This window comes from Gadus chalcogrammus, chromosome 14 (assembly GCF_026213295.1).
Source record: "Gadus chalcogrammus isolate NIFS_2021 chromosome 14, NIFS_Gcha_1.0, whole genome shotgun sequence".
In the NCBI taxonomy this organism is placed as follows: domain Eukaryota; kingdom Metazoa; phylum Chordata; class Actinopteri; order Gadiformes; family Gadidae; genus Gadus; species Gadus chalcogrammus.
In genome coordinates, this window is record NC_079425.1 from 7,643,442 (window position 1) to 7,663,595 (window position 20,154).

General features: G+C 45.0%; 1 protein-coding gene across 3 annotated transcripts; it reads right to left on the reverse strand.

Moving 5' to 3' along the window:
* Nucleotides 1-14: 14 nt before the first annotated feature.
* Nucleotides 15-18,217, reverse strand: dna2 (DNA replication helicase/nuclease 2). Of its 3 annotated transcripts, XM_056607052.1 has the most exons (25): nucleotides 17,931-18,217; nucleotides 17,573-17,629; nucleotides 15,758-16,640; nucleotides 14,122-14,215; nucleotides 13,041-13,187; nucleotides 12,195-12,378; nucleotides 11,280-11,428; nucleotides 10,819-10,941; nucleotides 9,938-10,190; nucleotides 9,234-9,351; nucleotides 8,186-8,342; nucleotides 7,853-8,044; nucleotides 7,189-7,428; nucleotides 6,814-6,927; nucleotides 6,234-6,343; nucleotides 5,628-5,737; nucleotides 4,840-4,968; nucleotides 4,235-4,324; nucleotides 3,602-3,795; nucleotides 3,234-3,323; nucleotides 2,673-2,883; nucleotides 2,242-2,331; nucleotides 1,783-1,968; nucleotides 1,342-1,490; nucleotides 15-990 (listed from the first exon to the last, which is right to left on the reverse strand). In XM_056607052.1, the coding sequence occupies exons 1-25, from the start codon at nucleotides 17,964-17,966 to the stop codon at nucleotides 936-938; spliced, it is 4,161 nt and encodes a 1,386-aa protein (XP_056463027.1). In that variant the 5' UTR covers nucleotides 17,967-18,217; the 3' UTR covers nucleotides 15-935. The 3 variants fall into 3 exon arrangements, with proteins under 3 accessions (XP_056463027.1, XP_056463029.1, XP_056463028.1); XM_056607054.1 differs by lacking the exons at nucleotides 15,758-16,640; nucleotides 17,573-17,629; nucleotides 17,931-18,217 and adding an exon at nucleotides 14,578-15,161; XM_056607053.1 differs by lacking the exons at nucleotides 15,758-16,640; nucleotides 17,573-17,629; nucleotides 17,931-18,217 and adding an exon at nucleotides 14,365-14,565.
* Between the last annotated feature and the right edge of the window lie 1,937 nt (nucleotides 18,218-20,154).

The following is a 20,154-nucleotide window of genomic DNA, read 5'->3' on the forward strand; positions in this document are numbered from 1 at the left end:
CAATGAATCCATATTTTCTAAATCAGGAAAAACCAAGTTCCATAATTTGCAGAATTAAAATTATTTATTGAACAGTTTAATATACAAAACAGATACACTCCAGAAGGTTAAAATTAACGGATCCAATATGTGAGATCAGAGGTAGCTTATAATGCTGGACCTGGTGTAGTTCATTAATCAGTGACAATAAATACAACCCATGGAATAAATTAGAACCTTTAAGTTAACGGCTTGATTCCAACCTAAGAAATGTGTTAGATCTAAACTATAAGTTACATGTTACTGAAGTCGGAGGTATTTGCATGTGCATTGCCTTAGTGATGCTGTGGTGAAGTACCAGGCAAGAGACCGCAACTTAAACTGAGGGATACAATATTATGTTGATATAAAAACTATGAGTGATTTAAAACGGAAAAGCTTACCATGGTTCAAAGAATTAACAAAGTAAATCACATTTATCAGACAGTGACAAAGACATCTACTAACGGAATGATGGTCAGATGACAAAAGCTTATTGGAGTTTCTCACAGTGTACCAACACGCTTTGGCGTTTTAAGCTGAAGGTTATTTGATTCAAAATAAATAAATAGCTCTTTATGACAAACTCAGACATACGAGAATGGTGTGCCATTACCAGAGAATTCTAATGGTACTTGTCTTTTTTTTTCGGACATGTACTACTGCTTACCCTGTGAATCTGATCACATTGCATTATTGTCAAAAGCACAGTTGTAGCTTGAAAAGCAGCGTTTCATTTTGACAGTTTGAAAACATTAGCTTACGAACAATTAAACAAATATAAAATACAATTAAGACATTGGTCCGCATTACCATATGGTTTAGTCATACCAACACTTTGACAAGTTCCTATCCAGTGTCTTCTTGCATGGTTAGCTAGAAAAAGGCATTACAGGTCCATGGTTTCCACGGGAACCTCATAACAGGTGCATGCTGGGAAAAGCTTTATGTGCATCTGTAGGGAGCTGAATGATGTGAAGACGGAGTTAAGAAAAGCTTTAAAGTTCCAAGTACATTATATATTTTGCTTTGTGCAATGACACACTTAAAATATATCTAGGTAAAATTCTATCTAAACTGACAACCTATAAGAAAATGTGAAAATAGAATATTCTCATTCTAGATTGAAAGAATAATGAATTAACTTAAATTAATGAATATAGATTTTGTAACACAAAAATAACGTAGAATAATGAGAATAATGTATTGTTTTCATTTCAAACAAAATCTTGTCTTTGGTGTCATTCTTTGATAGAAAGTTGACCACTTTAATACAATATGTGTAGTATCACGGAGGGAATCAGAGCTCTGCATAAAAAGGATATCATGTTCTCCTGCTGCAGATGGTTCAGCAGCTTCTCCAGCGGTGCGTAGCGACGTAGCGTAGCCGCAGAGCCCACCATGAGCAGCTTGTGTTTAGCCCTGGTCACCGCTACGTTCAGACGCCGCCAGTCCTTCAACAGCTCCCCCAACTGTGGAAGACAGGAGGTCAGACACATGACATGTTGTCAGTTATTTCTTTGTGTTGTACTCAAAGAGAATAAGGGTAGAGTAGCTGACACCTTCAAATTAAACGGCTAGACTTTAACTTTTAACCTTTTTCTGCGCGCGCGCGCACACACACACACACACACACACACACACACACACACACACACACACACACACACACACACACACACACACACACACACACACACACACACACACACACACACACACACACACACACACACACACACAAAAGCGGTGTTTGTTTCTTACGTTCCCCTCTTCCTGGGTACTTCTGACGAACGAGAGCAAGATGACGCTCTTGTCCCTCCCTTGGTATTTATCCACCGTGTTCACCTCCACGCCACTGAACGCAGTGGCCTGCAGCAGGGTAGAGATGCTCTTCAACTGCTGCCTGTAGGGGGCGATGATGCCCACCTCACTGGCTTTACAGCCGGCCTGAAGAAGAGGGACAAATAAAAAACAGTCAATAGTCCAAGTAACAAACATTGTTAAAAGTGTTAGTTTAAAAGCGGATTGCGAGTGAACATTAGAATCGGGTGGAGAAGATCAAATGCAAACTGTGGTTAATGGTCCAGTAAACCCCTTTTGCAAAGCGTTTACAACAAACATGAACCATTTAAGCACAGTGCGCCTGCGTGAGAGCTTTTGCTGCTGTTCCTTCTGAACAGCCCTCATGTTTGTGGATGGGCGTTGGCTGTGTGCTAGTACCTTTATCAGGAGAGAGAGCAGGGTGTGTATCAGAGCAGCCTCGGTGTGGTTGCTGACGCCTCCTTGCTCCACCGTCTCATAGGCCGGCACCTGCAAAACAAAACATGTGACCTTAACATGGGTCACCTCTCCCTCAAACTGTCCTGGTTTATTCCATGACTGCAAGTGACCAACCGTGATTATAGGGTTAGTTTCCTTTATAACGTTTCTCTATCAACCCTCGTCAACAGTTTTTGCGCTGGCGAGGCTGGTTGATAGTTTTATTTGATTTGGATTTTTTCGTGCATTGATACAGAAATGGTAAGAGGGCAGGTGCCCCGTTATTTCAAAAATAATGCACACCCTTGGAACGTTACTGACCATTGTGACCAATCAGGGAAGGATCATTTCATGACGTAGAGGTATCATCTGAAATAAATAACGGCAAGTACCTGGGTGGTATCGAGAAAGCAAACCGGACTGCCGGGCAACAGTGCAGCCTGCACCCACGTCAGATCCTTAGGGGTCGCCTCACAGTGCGAGCTGAGCTCTGATTGGACAGACACCAGGAAGGGCAAGGCGAGCCGGGCGGACGCCGTCCTCTCAGACCCACACTCCAGCCGCCCGTCGTACATCAGACAGTTACTGAGAGACATGATGGGCCTGCAGACACAGAGGAACGCCCAGGGCGTCAAGACTACCCAGTGCAACCACAACCACGATACGCAGGGCGACTCTGCATAACAACTCTGCATGACGTCCTGGTGCTGTGATGAACAGTGGCTGTTGTCACGTATAGGGCACGGCAGCATTGGTCCAGAATATTATTGTATGTGACACACTTTGGTCAATAATGAACGACATATACAAGTGCATAAAAAAGTAAAATGAAAGTATATATGTGCAAAATGCAAAAAATATGTAAGACAATATTTACATACAGGAGTGCTCAAAACAGTGTACTACTACTACTACTACTACTACTACTACTACTAAAAGAAAACGTTAATGACCTGTTCATTCTGTACTGAACATTAAGATGGACCACCGCTTCACTGTGGAGCTCAAGGCGCTTGAACAAGCTTTCATCCATCCCCAAAGACCTAGACGGAGAGAGAAAGAGGACTTCATTGCACTGCGAAACACAAACTCTTTCCCAGGAGATTTCCTTGTTTTTGGCTCCATATGATTACATTTCATCAATGTTCGCTACAAAATAGTTGCCCATCACTTCCCTTCACCCCCCCCCACACACACACACACACACACACACACACACACACACACACACACACACACACACACACACACACACACACACACACACACACACACACACACACACACACACACACACACACACACACACAAAGTCATTTACCGGGCTTCTTGGTTCTGAACGATGGGGGGCAGTTGCTGGTGATCTCCCACCAGGACAAACCTCTTGACGTAAAACAGAGGGCCCAGGCACACCGGCTGGCTGATCTGAGACGCCTCGTCCATGATGCAGAAGTCAAACCTGCGCCGCGTGAAGATGGGGTGCTTGGTGCCCATGCAGGTGGTGGCCACCACCAGCTGGAGGGAGGGAGGGAGGGAGGGAGAGAGGGATGGAAGGGATTGGCTGTTCATTTTTGGCCAGGAATTGGGATATTCTTGTCCAAAAATTGAATCAACTTTGTTTTTATTCCCTTTAAAATCCAACTCTGAATAAACTCTTGGAAGAATGACCTCGTTACAAGTGAGTGTACGGCTATTTTGTTAAAATCCATTATTTATCCAACAAATTATTTTTTTCTATTAATTAACAATATATTCTCCTCAATGACCATGCCCATAGAGGGAAAAAGCACTCAAAATTAAGCAGATTGTTAAACTAATGTATTTTATTTGGAGTGCGTCTGGTCCTCAATCCATGCCCCCTGGTACTGGTGGATCTCTTCAAAGGACTGATGAAGGGGGCTCACCTCCTGGTACTGGTGGATCTCCTCATTAAAGGACTGGTGAGGGGGCTCACCTCCTTGCTGTAGAGCTGATCCAGCGCCGCCAGCGTGTCCACTCCCTTCCTCCTCTCACTCTCAGTGTAGGGCAAGATCTCTGGATGAACCTGGAGAGAGAGAGGACCACACACACGAGAGAGGACCACACACACACACACGAGAGAGAGACACAGAGAGAGAGAGACACAGACAGAGACACAGACAACACCACGGAGCATGAGAGAGAGGCAGGGAGTGAGAGACTGACATCTAGACAATAAAAAAATAAAGATTGGACTGCACTACATTGGAGAAGAGACAACTACATTATAGAACTACAATATCAACAGCCTTTCAACAAATAATACCAAATTATGAAGCAATAGGCTTCTTATTTCATTTAAACCCGAGTTCCATAAGTCTATAAAAGATAATACACACTCAATGGCACATTTTGATTTGATTTCCAGTTTCAAGCTACTTTTTCTTTAACAAAAGCCGACTATTGGTCGGAAGGGGGAAAGGTTTCAGAAGGTGAAGAGACAGAAGGTGGAAGAGCTAAAACGTTGTTTTGTCTTAGAAGTTCAACAGAGTGCCAGTTGATGGTCACCACCGAAAGGTCGACTCGTGGTCCGAAACTCACCTTCTCCCCCCTCCCCAGGCGGAGGAACCCGACCCGGAAGCGCTTGAGCTTCAACAGGATGTTGTCGACGGCTGAGTGGGTGTAGCTGGTCAACAGCACGCTGAACCCACACGCATGCAGGATACGCACCTGACGGACACAGGGAGGGATCATACTGCTGCTTTCGCAATTGGCAACTTTTTACATTTTCAATTGACATTGCTTTATTGCTGCTGGTGTGTTTGCGTCATTTATTTACGTTCCCTAGGTGAAATTAGATTTGTTTTAAAGGGTCTTGTCATGCAACCAGGTGTGGGTGTGATTAGCTGGTATAAGCCGTTTGGCACAGGGAAGGAAACATTTTCACAGTGACATCACAAGTGGGCGTTTCCAACCAGATATATGAAGGATAGATGATTAACGTTTGCTACAGTCCACTGGGTAGGCTGGTAGACTGATCTGTCCAGCTTACAGGTCGACACGCCCACTTGTGACGTCCCTATGAAAATCATTCCTTCCCTGTGCCAAACGGCTTATACCAGCTAATCTGGTGGCATGACATGAGCCCTTTAAGGATTTCATTGGCATGAATAAAATATTTGTTTTGGACTAAAAATTTAAATGATAGGAAGAGCGGCAGTGAAATAATTTCTCAATTATTTCTATTTCTAAGGAAATAGAAAAAAACGAAACAAATCAAAAAAAAACCGATAAGGCTGTTTGAGGATTTGAGGTAAGAGGAGACAGGAATACACTGGGAGCTGAAGGTACAGCTCCCAGTTGACAGGTTGACAGGTTGGGTCTCTCACCAGGGTGCATATGGTGGTGGTCTTGCCCGTGCCGGGCATCCCAACGATCAGCGTGTAGTCCTGGGACAACAACACTTTCTTCATGGCCTGCCTCTGGGGCTTGTTCAGACCTACAGACACAGACACAGACACAGACACAGACACACACACACACACACACAGCCACACACACGAGTTATAAAGGAGAAAATGACTGTACAGAACACATCCAGAATGTGTTCTGTGGCAGTCTGTAGAATAAACAGAACACACAGAAAACAGACAAGTGAATCCAAATCAAGTAAAAACACACACTATCACAGAGGCACTGATTCCCATGCACGGCTTGAGCTTCCATCAACTTTGGCACATTATAGTGAAGCTGAGGCAAAGTAAAGGCTGGGAATAAAATGATATAAAAACCATGAGCTTATTTGAGCCGTTCAGTCCAGAATTCAATCAGATTTTATTTGTATAGCCCTTAATCAATCAAGCCAAATATTTATGAGACCCCCCTTACCCTAGCCCCCAAAAGGGAAAGAAAAACCCCTTAATAAGCAAGGAAGAACCCTTGAAGGAGGAGTGGAGTCGAGGAGCAGAGCAGGGCGGAGTGAAGGGGCACCTAACCTTTGAGAATTTCAGCCACTGCGTCCTTAGCCTCTCTGGGCAGAACGGAGCTGAGGTTGTCGATGAACTGAGGAGGACGGAGGTCCACCACCAGCTCCCTTAGACGCTCACTGAGGGGACACACAAACACACACACACACACACACACACACACACACACACACACACACACACACACACACACACACACAGAGATTAACATAGACATAACATAGTGATTGTTGGTGCTTTGCATTTGGTTCTAAGAACATCCTCACTGTACTGACAGCGATATATATTTTTAACTTTCTGATGACAGAGTTACGTATTGTAAACGTATTCTAAATTTTATATATTAAAATAACACCATTGTGTGTAGGGCGTTGTCCTTCACTGCATGTTCAAGTCGATGTAAATACGTATTTGATTGCCATTTGCACAAAAGGCAGATGGCCGTCGACATCAGACACCATAGCTGGTGTTTCCTCCTCAAACGTGTTGTGGCCGCTGCCTTTGCAAGGTGGATGCCACCGTAGGCGTGTGTGTGTGTGTGTGTGTGTGTGAACGGGTTAAAAATCTATCAAAGAGGCAGTGGGTCTACCTGTCTGGACTGTTCTCCATGAGCCTGGAGAGGTTGGTGAGATGGGTGCTGAGGCCGAAGACCCCTTCGTCGTGGTCCAACCTGAACGACGCCTCGCTGAACTTGGACAGGTCCCTGGGATAAACAAACACACACTGACGGGTTTCATGTTGGTTTGGCGAGGTCGAATGTGAAGAAAAATAATAAAATGGGGTCTGACGAAACATAAGTACCCGAATCGAATAACATCTTAATTTCATCATTATGTAATTGAATCATGTAGCCAATAACATTCATTAGGTTTATAATACGTTTTAAATTGTCATCATTTTATGAAGCCATTTATATACAACTCCTAATAAAAATGTGTGTGTGCGTGCGTGTGTGCGTGCTCACCTATCCAGAGTGCAGCCAACCGATGTCTTGGTGACGTTACACATGTAGCCGGTTGCCAGGCCGACCAGACGACCCTCCTGGTCGCTGACGACGACGCGGTCTCCGTCCGCCAAACCACCGCCTAGCTCCTGCCGCGCGGTCGGAGTGCGTCGCTGGAAGCGATGCAAGAACACTCCTTCTGATTGGATGGTCACCGGGCCGACGATTTCAAGATTTCCCACGGCCCCTCCGCTCTTCTCCCTATACGCGCACACACACACACACACACACACACACACACACACACACACGATCAGTCAATACGACGGGCAAGCTTGTTGCTCAACCTTGAGCCGTGCTGGGAAATTGATCTTGCTTTGATTGGCAAATGTGACAACGAGCGAGTGAAAACGATGCCCAGTGGTTATGAAGTTTACTCTGGGTTACAGTTTGTTGAGTGTGTTTTATTTACGTCGACACATTTTTTACAACGTGAACTCATTAAGAGATGAACGCACATTACACATTATATCTGATAATCGGTCCATATTGCGAAATGTAGCATAAAAAACATTTGACAATATACTATAAAATGGTAAAAAAAGTCGGACGGATCCTTAGGGCATTCCCCTGCCTCTACACTGTACGCTAGTCTCGCTTTCACCCTGCGTGCGTTTCACTGTACCTCTCGTCGGCAGACTGCAGCCACACATTCCTGCGGCTGCTCTTCTGCTCCATGGTGACGCTCTCCAGGCAGCAGAGCAGCAGCCAATGGGAGAAGTAGCTGAGGTGCGGCCCAGTCAGGTGACCCGTCTCCTCGAGCAGGAAGTCTGTCACCGCGTCCTGGGGGACGTCCGAAGGTGGGCCCTCCACCACCCTGGGGGTCCCCGGGGGAAGACGACCATCTTGTCATTATCATTATTTTCTCAGAGAATTTGCCCTCCAATCGCTTGATTGTCGAATGAAACAAGACAATCAACGACCTGGCATCGATGACCCGTCGCCCTCGGCCTCCTACCGCTCGTACAGGGCACAGTTCCTCTTCTGCGGACAGTACTGGCACACCTGTCTGTTGGCCAGGACCTCCGGCAGCTGGGACAGGCGGCTCCGCCCGGCCCCCGTCTCCACCACGTTGCTAAGCTGATGGGCTAGCGTGTTCCGCAGCTTCAGGAGCTCTGGGGTCGACACAGAACGGGAGGTTGGAGGCCAGTGGAGTGCAACATCAAGTCAAGTTTGAGAGACGTTTCTTTTTTTAATACATCATTTTTTTTGTGATCAAATTTTTTTTGATGCCAACAGAGCAGAAGCTGTAAATAAATTTCCTGAATTGCACTCCCAGGATCAATAGTCTAATCTCATTTGATTTTTTATTGGACCTTTATTTAACCAGGAAAGTCCCATTGAGATCAAAAACCTATTTTTCGAGGGAGTCCTGGCCAAGAGGCAGCAACAAATAACATATGTACACACAATATTACACTCACAACATATAGAAAGAAATTAAAATGATAAAAAAGTAAATTAAAATTCATAAAAAACATCTACAAGTAAAAGAAGTGGTCTGAAATGCTCTCATCTTAGATTTAAAAGCGTTCAAAGAAATCATTTTGGTTCATTTTAAAAAAATTTGCAGCCAGTTCCATGTGGTGGGAGCAGAGTGGACGAATGCCCTTTTTCCTAATTCAGTGCGGGCAAATGGAACTGACAGAAGCATCTGATGGTTTGAAGGCAGACTGTAAGAAGCAACACTTTTCTGTGTGATTAAATTACAAATATATGATGGCAGTAGCCCAAGCCCAAGAATTAAGGAACACACCAATAAAGATCAGATATCTATAATGGATGTACGAAGGGGACTGGCAGAGCCGGCACATGGGAGCCACTCTGCTAATTGACCTCCAGTTTTTCTCGCACAACAGAAATATCCCGACTCTTAATGGAGTTAAGAGGTGACAATGAATTGTGAGCCGAGTGACGTTTTTGGAGTGAAGTAAACACCAGCCGCAGTACAACCCAATAGGCCATATGGAAGTGACTTGTGTGTGTGGGTGTGTGAGTGCGTGCACCTCTGCGGTCCATGTGGCCAGCCACCACGGGGTGCAGGTTTCCAGTCTTCAGGTACAGCAGCAGGCCGGCTTCAGAGTCCACATGCCTTTCCAGGACCATGAGGGTGTAGAGGATGACCTAGACAAACACGTATGCAGACGCACACAAATGTACACACAAATAAGGTTAGGATGGAGGTAATAGTTAGCTACTTCAGACTGCAACTGTCAGGGTTCAGATTAGCGACATGTAAACTTTACTTCAGGGCTCCTAAAGTCGGACACAGAATGGAGATGTGATGTATCCCCGGAAATAAAGGGAACAACAAAAACATAAACTAATTGTACTGCATTGATCCAGTCTAAATGAACCAGCGTTCACTCATTTCAAGTTCTCTTAACAAACAGCTGCGCTTTATAACGGACATCCTCCCAACACGTGACTTTTGCCACCTTCAACATCTTAAATATGCAGGCCACGTATGTAGACTGGACAATAGTGAACTACAGAAACACCAAGAAACATTTTGAATCGGATAGAGAGGCTGCCGGACATCGATGTTCAGCAGGTGAGGAGAATGAAGACGAAGAAAACACAGTTCCTGCGAATGCTGGACCACAGGTCCAAGCAGGAGCGCCACCCCTCCCAAGTCCACCGCTGGGCCTAGTGGGACAATATGCTGATGGTCTGGCTGGGACACGCGGCCTAACGTGGCCTAACGGACCTGGCTGCGGTGCTCTATGGAGTTGGTCTCCTTGCCCGTCTTCAGCTCCAGGGGCATGACCCTCTCCTGGGCGCGTCGCCGGCCGTCGCGGCCCGTCCGCTGGACGCGGACGCGCGTCGTCACGTCGATCTTCCCCTTCAGGCCGAAGCGCGGCGACCACATGTTCTCCTCGATGTCCGCCAGCTCGGCCACCGTGTAGACGGGCGGGGGGGGCTGCCTCCCGCCGATCGGAGCCCCCAAGCGGTCGCTCGCTCTGATGGAGGAGGAGACCGATTATGACAGGCCGGTTGGAATAGTGAAGTGGGTGTAGTTTGTGTTGGGGGTGGGGGGGTTGGACTTAGCTCAGGAGGTAGAGCGGGGTCACTTGTAGCCAAAAAGGTTGCTAGTTCGATCCCCGGCTCCTCCTAACGAGGCCGCCCTGAGTAAGACACTTAACCTCAACTGCTCCCAACGAGCCTGTCGCATTGCACAGTTAACTTAATGGTTGATCCCATCCCTTCCTCCAGGAGCTCCCTCCATAGCCCCACCCCCCAAAAACACATGACTAGCACGCTAGCTAAAGCAATAGGGCCGCCTAGCCTTGTGGAAGAGGCACTGACTGCACTGGCAAACTACACGCAGATAGCCGGGTAGGTAGGTAGACAGACAGGTGAGCCACCCAGTCGTTTCAATCGAAAAATGTAATAATGCCTGCCTGCAATCTGTGGGTGCCACAGTCGGGACGGAAAGAGCATTCCTTTAAATTGCCTACCCCAGCTAGGACGATGTAGTTTAAAAATCCCGGTAAGTCGTTTTGGGCCAAAGTGTCCCAATCTACAAGGGCTAAATGACTACATAACAGCCACCCCGTGGTTCCATAACTCCTAGGGGGGTTCACCCACAGTTTAAGGGGGATGGGCCTCGGAGTGGAGGGATGGAGGTAGTCGTTGGCCCAGCTTCGGAGGGAGGGGAGGTAGTCCTGCAGCTCCTGTTTCATCTCTTCCTGGGTCACTCCCAAAGTGTACCTAAAGACACACACACACACACACACACACAGACACACACACACACACGTCTATCAGACATGGTAACATTTTCAAATACAAGTCACGTATATTATTATACAAAAACACCACACAAACAGTCCTGTTGAAGTCAACATGGGGCTTCGTTAAAGAAAAGCAAATAACAAACACGGGGCCTTTACAGTAAATCTAGGGTCCTTATCTTCAGATGAGGTTCATAGAAAGGAAGCTTAAATCCAACGTTACGCTATTTCCCGGCGGCATCAGCCTGAATGTCTGACATGCTAACAGCAAGGATCAGGGATGTCCCCTCCGTGAGGGGTGGGGACGCTGCTTACATGTCCCCCAGGTGCTGTGGGCTGTGGAGGGCCTGGTCCGCCAGGGAGGACAGCTTGTCCATGGAGAAGTCTTTGGCCATGGCAGCCTTCTGGAACACCTCGTGGACTATGGTGCCGTTCAGCATCTGCTTCGAACCGCCGTCAAAACTCTACAGACGGAAGAGACGGAGAACGTGACGTGGGGCTGGGAGAAGGCGTGAAACAGGACTTTGTTCAGGACCTGGTCAAGAATGGAATAGTACTATTTTAAAGCCAAGCTCCAGGCGTTCGACCTACCTGTAGGTCCGAGCAAGATGCCTCGCCCAAACTGCTCCTTGGTGATACATCTCTGAATACACTGCAAGATGCTTGACATAAAAGCCCCCCGGTAAAGGTTTGAATGGTAATAGTAGTAGTACTAATTATTAATAGTAGTGATAAATCGTAAAAGTAATCTCTCAATGGCACATTTTTCCGGGGAGGGACTTACAAATCAACCAGCCAGATTGTCTTGCCTCCTAATATTGTTGATGCGTCATGTGCAACAGAATAGAACGGAAAGCGTTCAAACTAATGACACAGTAAACGAAAAGCTCCACTCCCTCACAGAAGGGATGCCCAGGACTAGGGCTGCTTGATTAAGGGAAAAAATCATAATCCCGATTATTTTGGTCAATATAGAAATCCCGATTATTCAAACGATTATTTTTGAGTTTGAAAACATGTTGTATTTATGGAGCATGTCTCTCCCAAAAATTATTTTTGACTCAGAACTTTGAAATTTCGCCTTAAAAAAATACACAAAATGGTCTATATAAAAAAAAAAAAAAAATTCAAAAACTTGTTGTAATTTTGTGATTGTTTGCCACTAGAATCAAAATCGCGATCAAAATCCCAGCCCTGCCCAGGACTCGACAGCACGCGGCGAGCGCTCACCTTGAACATGTCGCTGAGCACCGCGCGTCTCATGCAGCGGATCGAGTTGGAGATGCTGGTCCCGGAGATGAGCACGTCAGGAAGCACAACCAGGAAGCCCTGCTCGCGCTCCACCCGCCAGCAGCCCGACACACACTGGCCCTCCAGGTGCACCACGCTGCCCCGAGACACCGGGCTCGTCTCCCTGGAGACACGACCAGATACATACAGATGGACAGTTATGCGTCTGCACAAAGGGGGTTTAGCTTGTTTTCAGCATCGACACTGTAGAAAACTGTGAATGAAGACGGGAAAAAATCAGAGTAGTTCTCGATTATATATATATAAAAAAAACATAATCACGATTATTTTGGTCAATATTGAAATTACGGTTATTTTTGAGTTTGGAAACATAATGCATTAATTCAGCATATCTCTCCAAAAAAAAACACTTAAATGTTCACTGTAAATGAAAACACAAAATGTTCAAATAGAAGATGTTCAAATTGAAAATAATTTACAAATATTTATCCTGGTGTTCTGCAATTACTTAAAATAAATAAATAAATAATAATAATAGTTTCAACTCGATTATTTTTCGAGTTGTCAAAAAACGAACCTGTCTCACGACGGTCTAAACCAAAACCGCCTTTTCCTATTAGTTTCAACTCGTCTAGAGATCGTTTCACCCAAAAATTGAAATCAACATTCAAATAATTGCACCGCCCTTAATCAGAGTTCTTTGCACTCTCTAGACACGCCCTTCAACATTAGACACACACGCACACACACACACACACTGAAGAATCCACTGCACGTTTCACTGAGAGTTGATATTTCAAATGGATGGGGGTCCCAGACACTGACCATCCGTCCTTCAGCAGACAGGTCTCTGTAGGCTGGAGGGTTTTAGAGCAGGTGATGGTCAGAGTCTTCTGACCGGGCCGCTCCTCCACCTCCAGCACCCAGTAACGGTTGTTGATGCCCCCGGACAGGACCACGTGGTCGGGCACTCTGTGGAAGGGGAAGAGCATGGAGAGGAAGCCACAGGCCATGGTTTGATGAGGAGCGTAATGGCTCATCGATCAGAACACTGTCATAGACTCGGAGACATATTCTGCGTTCTTCACTGATGAAAATGTTCGATAGATAATATACACCGACATGTAAGCCTAACATCCCCAGACCAATTTACAAATGCATAGTAGTCTTTAACCTCTCTGTTAATTTTCAATTTCTAAGGGAAGTTATCGATCGGCGCAGACCAAAATATCTCTGGACACAATTGGAAAGACCTAGAAGCCTTGATTGTCGAGGGGGGGGGGCTATTTTAAGTGCAATATTTATTCATAATGTCAAAATATAACACTTTGAATAAGAATAATAAGTCAAAGTTAGATCTAACTAATAGTGCATATATTGCCTAGAAGCAATCAGAGCAACGAAAGGTGTGCCGCATCAAATGCAGCCATCTTGGTGTTTTTTTTTTTTTTTTTTTTAAACCACACTCTCATAGGGCGCAAAAAAGAAAACACCAAGATGGCTGCAGCTGATGTGCGCCCTATGAGTCATCGTATCAAACCCACACCATATTAGATCAACGGTTGCGGTAGGCCCGACGGGCCCAGCAGTTCTGCTTTAAATCTTCCTTCACGAGAGAGTGACACACATCCCGGAGCGAATAAAACCTGCGCTTGCAGATTCGTCTGGTTCCCAGGTTCATACACTGCATGTTTATTTATTTATTTTTTTATTTATTTTTTCCACAATGTCTTGTTTTTAAACGATTTATGATGACTTTATGCTCTGTAAGGTGACCTTGGGTGCCTTGAAAGGCGCCTCTAAATTAAATGTATTATTATTATTATTATTATGTTCCAGGAACGGGAGCGCCAGCGGCCCACTGTTTCCTCCCCGGGAATAAGACCCGGGAAGGGGTGTTCCTTACCGGCTCGCTTTAGCTTTCTTCTGCTCCAAGAGGTCAGAGATCTGCTCCATCTCATCTTCAAACCATTTCTCATCAAGAGGAAACTCCAAGGGTGCTGCGGTTGCATTTGGGAAGAGAAATAACAAAAAAGATAACACACAAGCCAATAAAAACCCACAGCAATCATGTTCAGTGGTGGGATGAAAAACATTAAAAGGTGGTATAATATAACACCAGGTGTTAGTGTGACGAGCCGTTACAAACCGCTTTGAAAATCAGCTTCTTCTAACATCACAAGTAAGCGTGTCCACCTAGATGTATGACGGATAGATGAGCAATCATGTTTGCTAAAGTCCACTGGGTAGGCTGCTAGACTGATCTATCCAGCGCACATCTAGGTGGACACACCAACTTGTGATGAAACCTGCTGTTATCAAACCCATTCTGAAAAAAACCCAACCTCGACCGAATGCCTACCGGCCCATCTCCCATCTTCCATATTCCTGTCCAAGGTGCTTGAAAAAGCTGTTGCTGCGCAGCTACAGGAACATCTACAGCGTCATTCGCTGTTTGAAACATTCCAATCTGGTTTCCACACTGCCCATAGAACAGAGACAGCATTGTTGAGGTTAACAAATGACCTTCTCATCTCTGCCGATTTTGAACAGCTCTAAAACTGAAGCCCACACAAATTGGCAGCCCTCATCAGGTCCCATCAACCCACAACAACCACTGTCTCCGTCTCCGGTAAAGACATCCCCCTCTCAACCCCAGTTACCAGCCTCAGTGTTAGCTTGACTCCCAACTGACCTCTGCAAACCACATCAAACATCGGTACAAAACCTGCTTTTTCCATATCAAGAACATTTCTATACTCTGCCCCTTCCTCACTTTCTCTGACGCAGAGAAACTCGTCCACGCCTTATACTCCTCCAGGCTTGATTACCGCAACAGCCTGCTCATCAGTATACCCAATAAACACCTTCAGAAACTTCAATTCATTCAGGACTGCGCTGGCCGAACTCTGATGAAAACTCGCAAACACGACCACATCACCCCCGTTCTTCAGAACCTCCACTGGCTCCCCATAACCTCAAGAATTCAAGACAAGATCGCCCTCATCTCCCACCTTTGCATCGACAGCAACGCCCTGCATTACCTCCTTACCCCTCACTCATCCACCCGTAACCTCCGGTCCCAAAGCACCCACCTCCTCCATCAGCCATGGGAGACCGAGCCTACTGCTCCGCTACCCCTCACATCTGGAACTCCCTCCCTGAACATCTGCGAAAAACCTATCTATGGACACTTTTAAAAAAGGGCTTACAACCTTTTTTTTTTTCAGGGAGGCATTCTTAAGTTGTCCTTAGATTTTTCATAATTCAATCTGCACTGCAACACCACTTTTTTTGTGTTTTTATTAATGATTCTTATCACTATATTTTAATGTGTTATTGCCCTTAGTGTCTTGTTATTTAGTTTTTCGGTTTCTGTAGCTGTACTTGGAGATTATTTATTATGCATTTCAAATAAATTGCATTATTATTATTATGTCAGAAGAGGCATATTTTCAAAACGTCTTGTAACGGCTAACCACCCTCACACCAGGTGGTATAACAGGTCACCTTTATGTGAAAAAAACACCTCCCAAACTGACCCAGGTCCGACGAGGTCACGACACGGCCGTCTCCATCGGACGAGGTCCCGGCTGGATCGGTGGCTCCCGTGGCTCCCTTGCCGAGGTCGTCGATATGCGCCGTCACGGCGAGGCTGGACGGGTTAGCTCCGTCTGCACCACCTGCCGTGCTGGGAGCGCGCATGGTCCGCTGCGGTGAGGGCGCCAGCGCGCCGACCTCCGCCGGGGTGGTGTCCCTCTGATCCATGATGAGCGTAAACACAGACTCCTCTCGGGGAAGACCGCCCATCTCAGAGAGGGGCGTTGGCGAGGCCACGGTGTTCTGCTGAACACCGATCAGGGTCACCTGGTTAGATCTGCGAGAGGAGAGCTCTGAACTTTGAATCCTTTCCGGCCCCTCCGTCTCAAAGCGGCCTTCGGTAAGGCATTGCTTGGCAGGTAGGGTTTCAACGGGGATGCAGGCTTTGCTTCCGGCCGAGCGGTGGATCGCTGGTACGTCGCCAGTTCTGGGCCTCTTGGCGGCGTGGGAGTCTTCTGGACTGAAGAGCCGCTTCCCCGATCCCACCGCCTCCTCGGACAGGTTCTCCCGCTCTCCGTCCAGTCTCATTTTCCGCCGCATGTCCACTCGTCTGGAGCTGGGGCTTCGACAAAGAGGGGACCCCCCCAGACTGGATGCCTCGGCGCTGGGGTTGGGGCTCGGGCCAGGGACTCTGGCTGAGGAGGGCCTGATTTGGCTGTCGGGGGTCTCGGGGATGGCCAGAAGGAGATCTGGAGAGAGGGGTAGAATGTTTTCCACAACTGCCAGGACGCTCCTCTTGATGGGGGAGAGGACGGGGAGGGGTAGACTGGGTCTGCTCCGGGCTTCGGTCTTCGTGGACGACTGTTTGACGGTAGACTTTGAGACCTGAGGGAAACAGTCCAATCATATACTATCAGATTTCGGAGTCAATGATTAGAAATGTACGATGTAAACAGTTCATTGAACCATTAAACAAAGTACAAGAAAAGTTCTTGTCAAACATGGTTATGTATAGGGATTAAGGCTCATATTTTGATTTAAATTTATTTCCTATGTTTTACACACCACTAACACATTTATTAAGTGGATAACCAAAAAAATATCATGAAAAATATAATGGGAATAGTCAAATCACTGGTTTTACCGCCATGATAAATTTGTAGCACAGCACCAACAGAAATCTTTTGCTTTCTAAAAGTAAACTGCATGCACCGGTGCAGCATGAGTAAATGATTATGGCCAAGCCCAATAGAGGATGTAAATTGGTATAGTGATGATACCATCATGTACCTAACCCCAGAGCCATTGGCAATAAACTAGCGGTCAATACAGATTGAACCGGGATTCTGGGAGTTCATCATTGGGCTGCTGGTTTCCAATTACGCCCTTGTGGTTAAATCCAAATTAAAAGTTCCCCCTGTTCAGTCAGGAAACATGGTAGTAGTATATTAGTGTCTGGTTTCCTAAAGTTTTTTCAACTTAGTATTTTGAACCTGTTAAAGTGTAAGTGATCTTTGGGTTTGCACTAATACACCACTTCTTACCTCAAATAAATAATTAAAAAAAAAAGATAAAAGCATACGTACACAGAGAAGTCATCGACGTAAATTATGGATGAGAGCATAATAATAACGTAGTTTGACAGGTGCCAGAAATTGCACAAATAAGGAAATTAGAAAAATAACAGGTAGAACGTATGTATGTATGTATGTATGTATGTATGTATGTATGTATGTATGTATGTATGTATGTATGTATGTATGTATGTATGTAAAACAGAACAGGGAAAGATAAAAGGCAAAGCATATGTTGAGTACCTTCTGTTTGCCCGTGGAGAAGAAGGACAAGAGGTCCCTCTGGCCCCCCGTTGTCACCTGGGAGACAGAACATGCTCATCATGCAATAGTCATATAGTATAGTACTTTATATCCCCCGAAGCACTACAAGACATAGGGAGTATTAAAAAATGGGGCTGCGTATAAGAATAGTGTGTTAATCAATAGATCGGAGGTTTACGTTTGTTATTGCGAAAAAAATGACATTCGTGTCACTTTAACCACAATACCATTTTTTGGCGCGTTGAATATTCAAAGATTAGGATGCCAACAAAGCAATGTCATTGTTTTGTACATGTTATCAATGCAATATGAAGCAAGAGCCTGTCTGATTGCTCACCTTTGCGTTCTTCAATTTAATCCGATCCATTTTCATTCCGATTAAGGTTAGAGAGGTGCGTTCATTTGCATTAAAGTAATGATGATTAGTTCAACATCAACTGTATTTCACATTAAAAGATGTGCCCAGGAGAGGCAAAAAGGAAAACACTAACGGTTAATATAACTGTCCTTTCTATTAAAACTACAGCGCGATTAAATAAGTATCGTATGCGGGTTCTGAGGCAACGACACTTTCCAAACAAATATTCGCGGCGCCAAAGACATTGAGTGAAGGAAATGACATCAGTAGGCATTTCCGCCGACGCACTTTGGGTAAGCGAGTCGTCTATATGCTGCCCCCTGATGTTTGCAGTAAAAACTCGGTAAGGTAGATACTGTTCAAACAATTACTCTTTGGATCGATTTTGAAAGATGATGTACGTGTACTGAAAGCCTGTACTGAAAGAAAATGTGTGAGGATGTCACTGACAATGGGCAGGATCTAAAGGTTTATATCAAAATCTATAACACAATTACTTTAAATGTAAACTTTTTGGACACTGTTGAACCTTTTCACTTAATCCTCTCAATATATTAGAAAGTATAGACATTCACAGGCTGACAAAACCACTCTGCCCAATATATATTGCAGGACTCAAATATATATATTTTTAGTCCGTTTTCAGATTCTAAGACCTGATGTTTAGGTTAATGACGACCTAAAAAAAATCTATAACATGCAGGGCAGCTTACTTGTCTCTCGTCATATTAATTGAAATCTGTGGGGCTCTATCAACTGGCTCACACATAAAACACCCTTACAATGGTTATTTGAATTTCAAAATCGAAGTCAAGAATTGAAGTGCTGGTTTGTTTTGACAAAGAGAAAACTAAAACCTAAAATTAGAATAATCTTGAAAAAGAAAAATGCATTGTCTAGAGTCTTACTGAATGGTTTATTTTGACATTTCTGATTTCTAAAATAGTCCCAATGAATAAATGAAGTAGCTTTATCTGACATAAAAGAAACGGTGTGTTGCTATCTTTAATAAATTAGCCATGGATTAAACCGGTAAACCATGTCCGACTAGCCTTAGTGTTTCATGTCTTTACTAATGTCTGACCCTAACATTCCAATGCTCTGCAACGACCAATTCATCCAATTATTTTGAAACAAAAAAATATTAATCAGAAATGAAAAAAGTTGATAGTCTAAACTTGTCTCTGAAAGTGTCTTTTTTTAGCCTAGAGTTGCTGATACTGAAATGCATTGTTGAACTATTATAAATGATTGTCTTATCATCAACTAATGTGCGATGCAAGTAAGGACTGTCTTTTTCATCCAAATCAAACCGTATAATGGCATTTGTCTCTCTGTCTCTGTCTCTGTCTGTCTCTGGTCTCTGGTCTCTGGTCTCTCTCTCTCTCTCTCTCTCTCTCTCTCTCTCTCTCTCTCTCTCACACACTGTAAACTACAGGGTGTGTCTGGCTATTGTCCCCACCACCCTGAGCTGTCTTTGTGTGGAGCCTCACTGTGGGTGGATTTCCATAATATCCTTTCAACAGCAAATCATAAATACTTTGTGAACCTTGGGTCATCCTCATTCAACACAACTATAAATCACTTTCTTTGTGCCTACCTGTTTTATACTTTGAACCAAAAGCACTCCAGCCTAGTCTTTACACACACACACGCACGCACACACACACACACACACACACACACACACACACACACACACACACACACACACACACACACACACACACACACACACACACACACACACACACACACACACACACACACACACACACACACACACACACACACACACACCCCTCCTTCCCCAAAAATATTATCGCTAGCTTTTTCGGAAGTCTGTTTCTTCAACATTATTGCATGTCAATGGCTATAACCCATTTCTTTTTTTTTATTTCATTGTGTTTCAATTCAAATTCAAAATGATTGCTGAACTACTAATATGCAGACTAGAGCCAACAATTGTGGTGTTAGATAATTGAAAATGTAGCTCTTGAGTTCTGTTTTACTTCTTCATACAATGCATCACTGATGCGGAGAAATGCCGGTCTCTGGAGCCATGTAAGGACATGTTGGTGAATGCATAGTACATGCCAGTTCTGGACATGGGACCCCTCAAGTCTCATGTTTGTGAGTAACGGGGGGGGGGGGGGGGGGGGGGGGGGCATACACAGACATGTTGAAAGAGACAATGTAATAC

Excerpts from the sequence above, each read along its gene's own strand:
- dna2 (XM_056607052.1), bottom strand. The coding sequence starts at position 17,966 with ATGAAAATGGATCGGATTAAATTGAAGAACGCAAAG. Across the intron at positions 6,928-7,188 it reads GTTGGCTGCACTCTGGATAG|GGACCTGTCCAAGTTCAGCG; the intron begins GTGAGCACGCAC and ends TGTTTATCCCAG. Across the intron at positions 3,324-3,601 it reads GTTCAGAACCAAGAAGCCCG|GTCTTTGGGGATGGATGAAA; the intron begins GTAAATGACTTT and ends CTCTCCGTCTAG.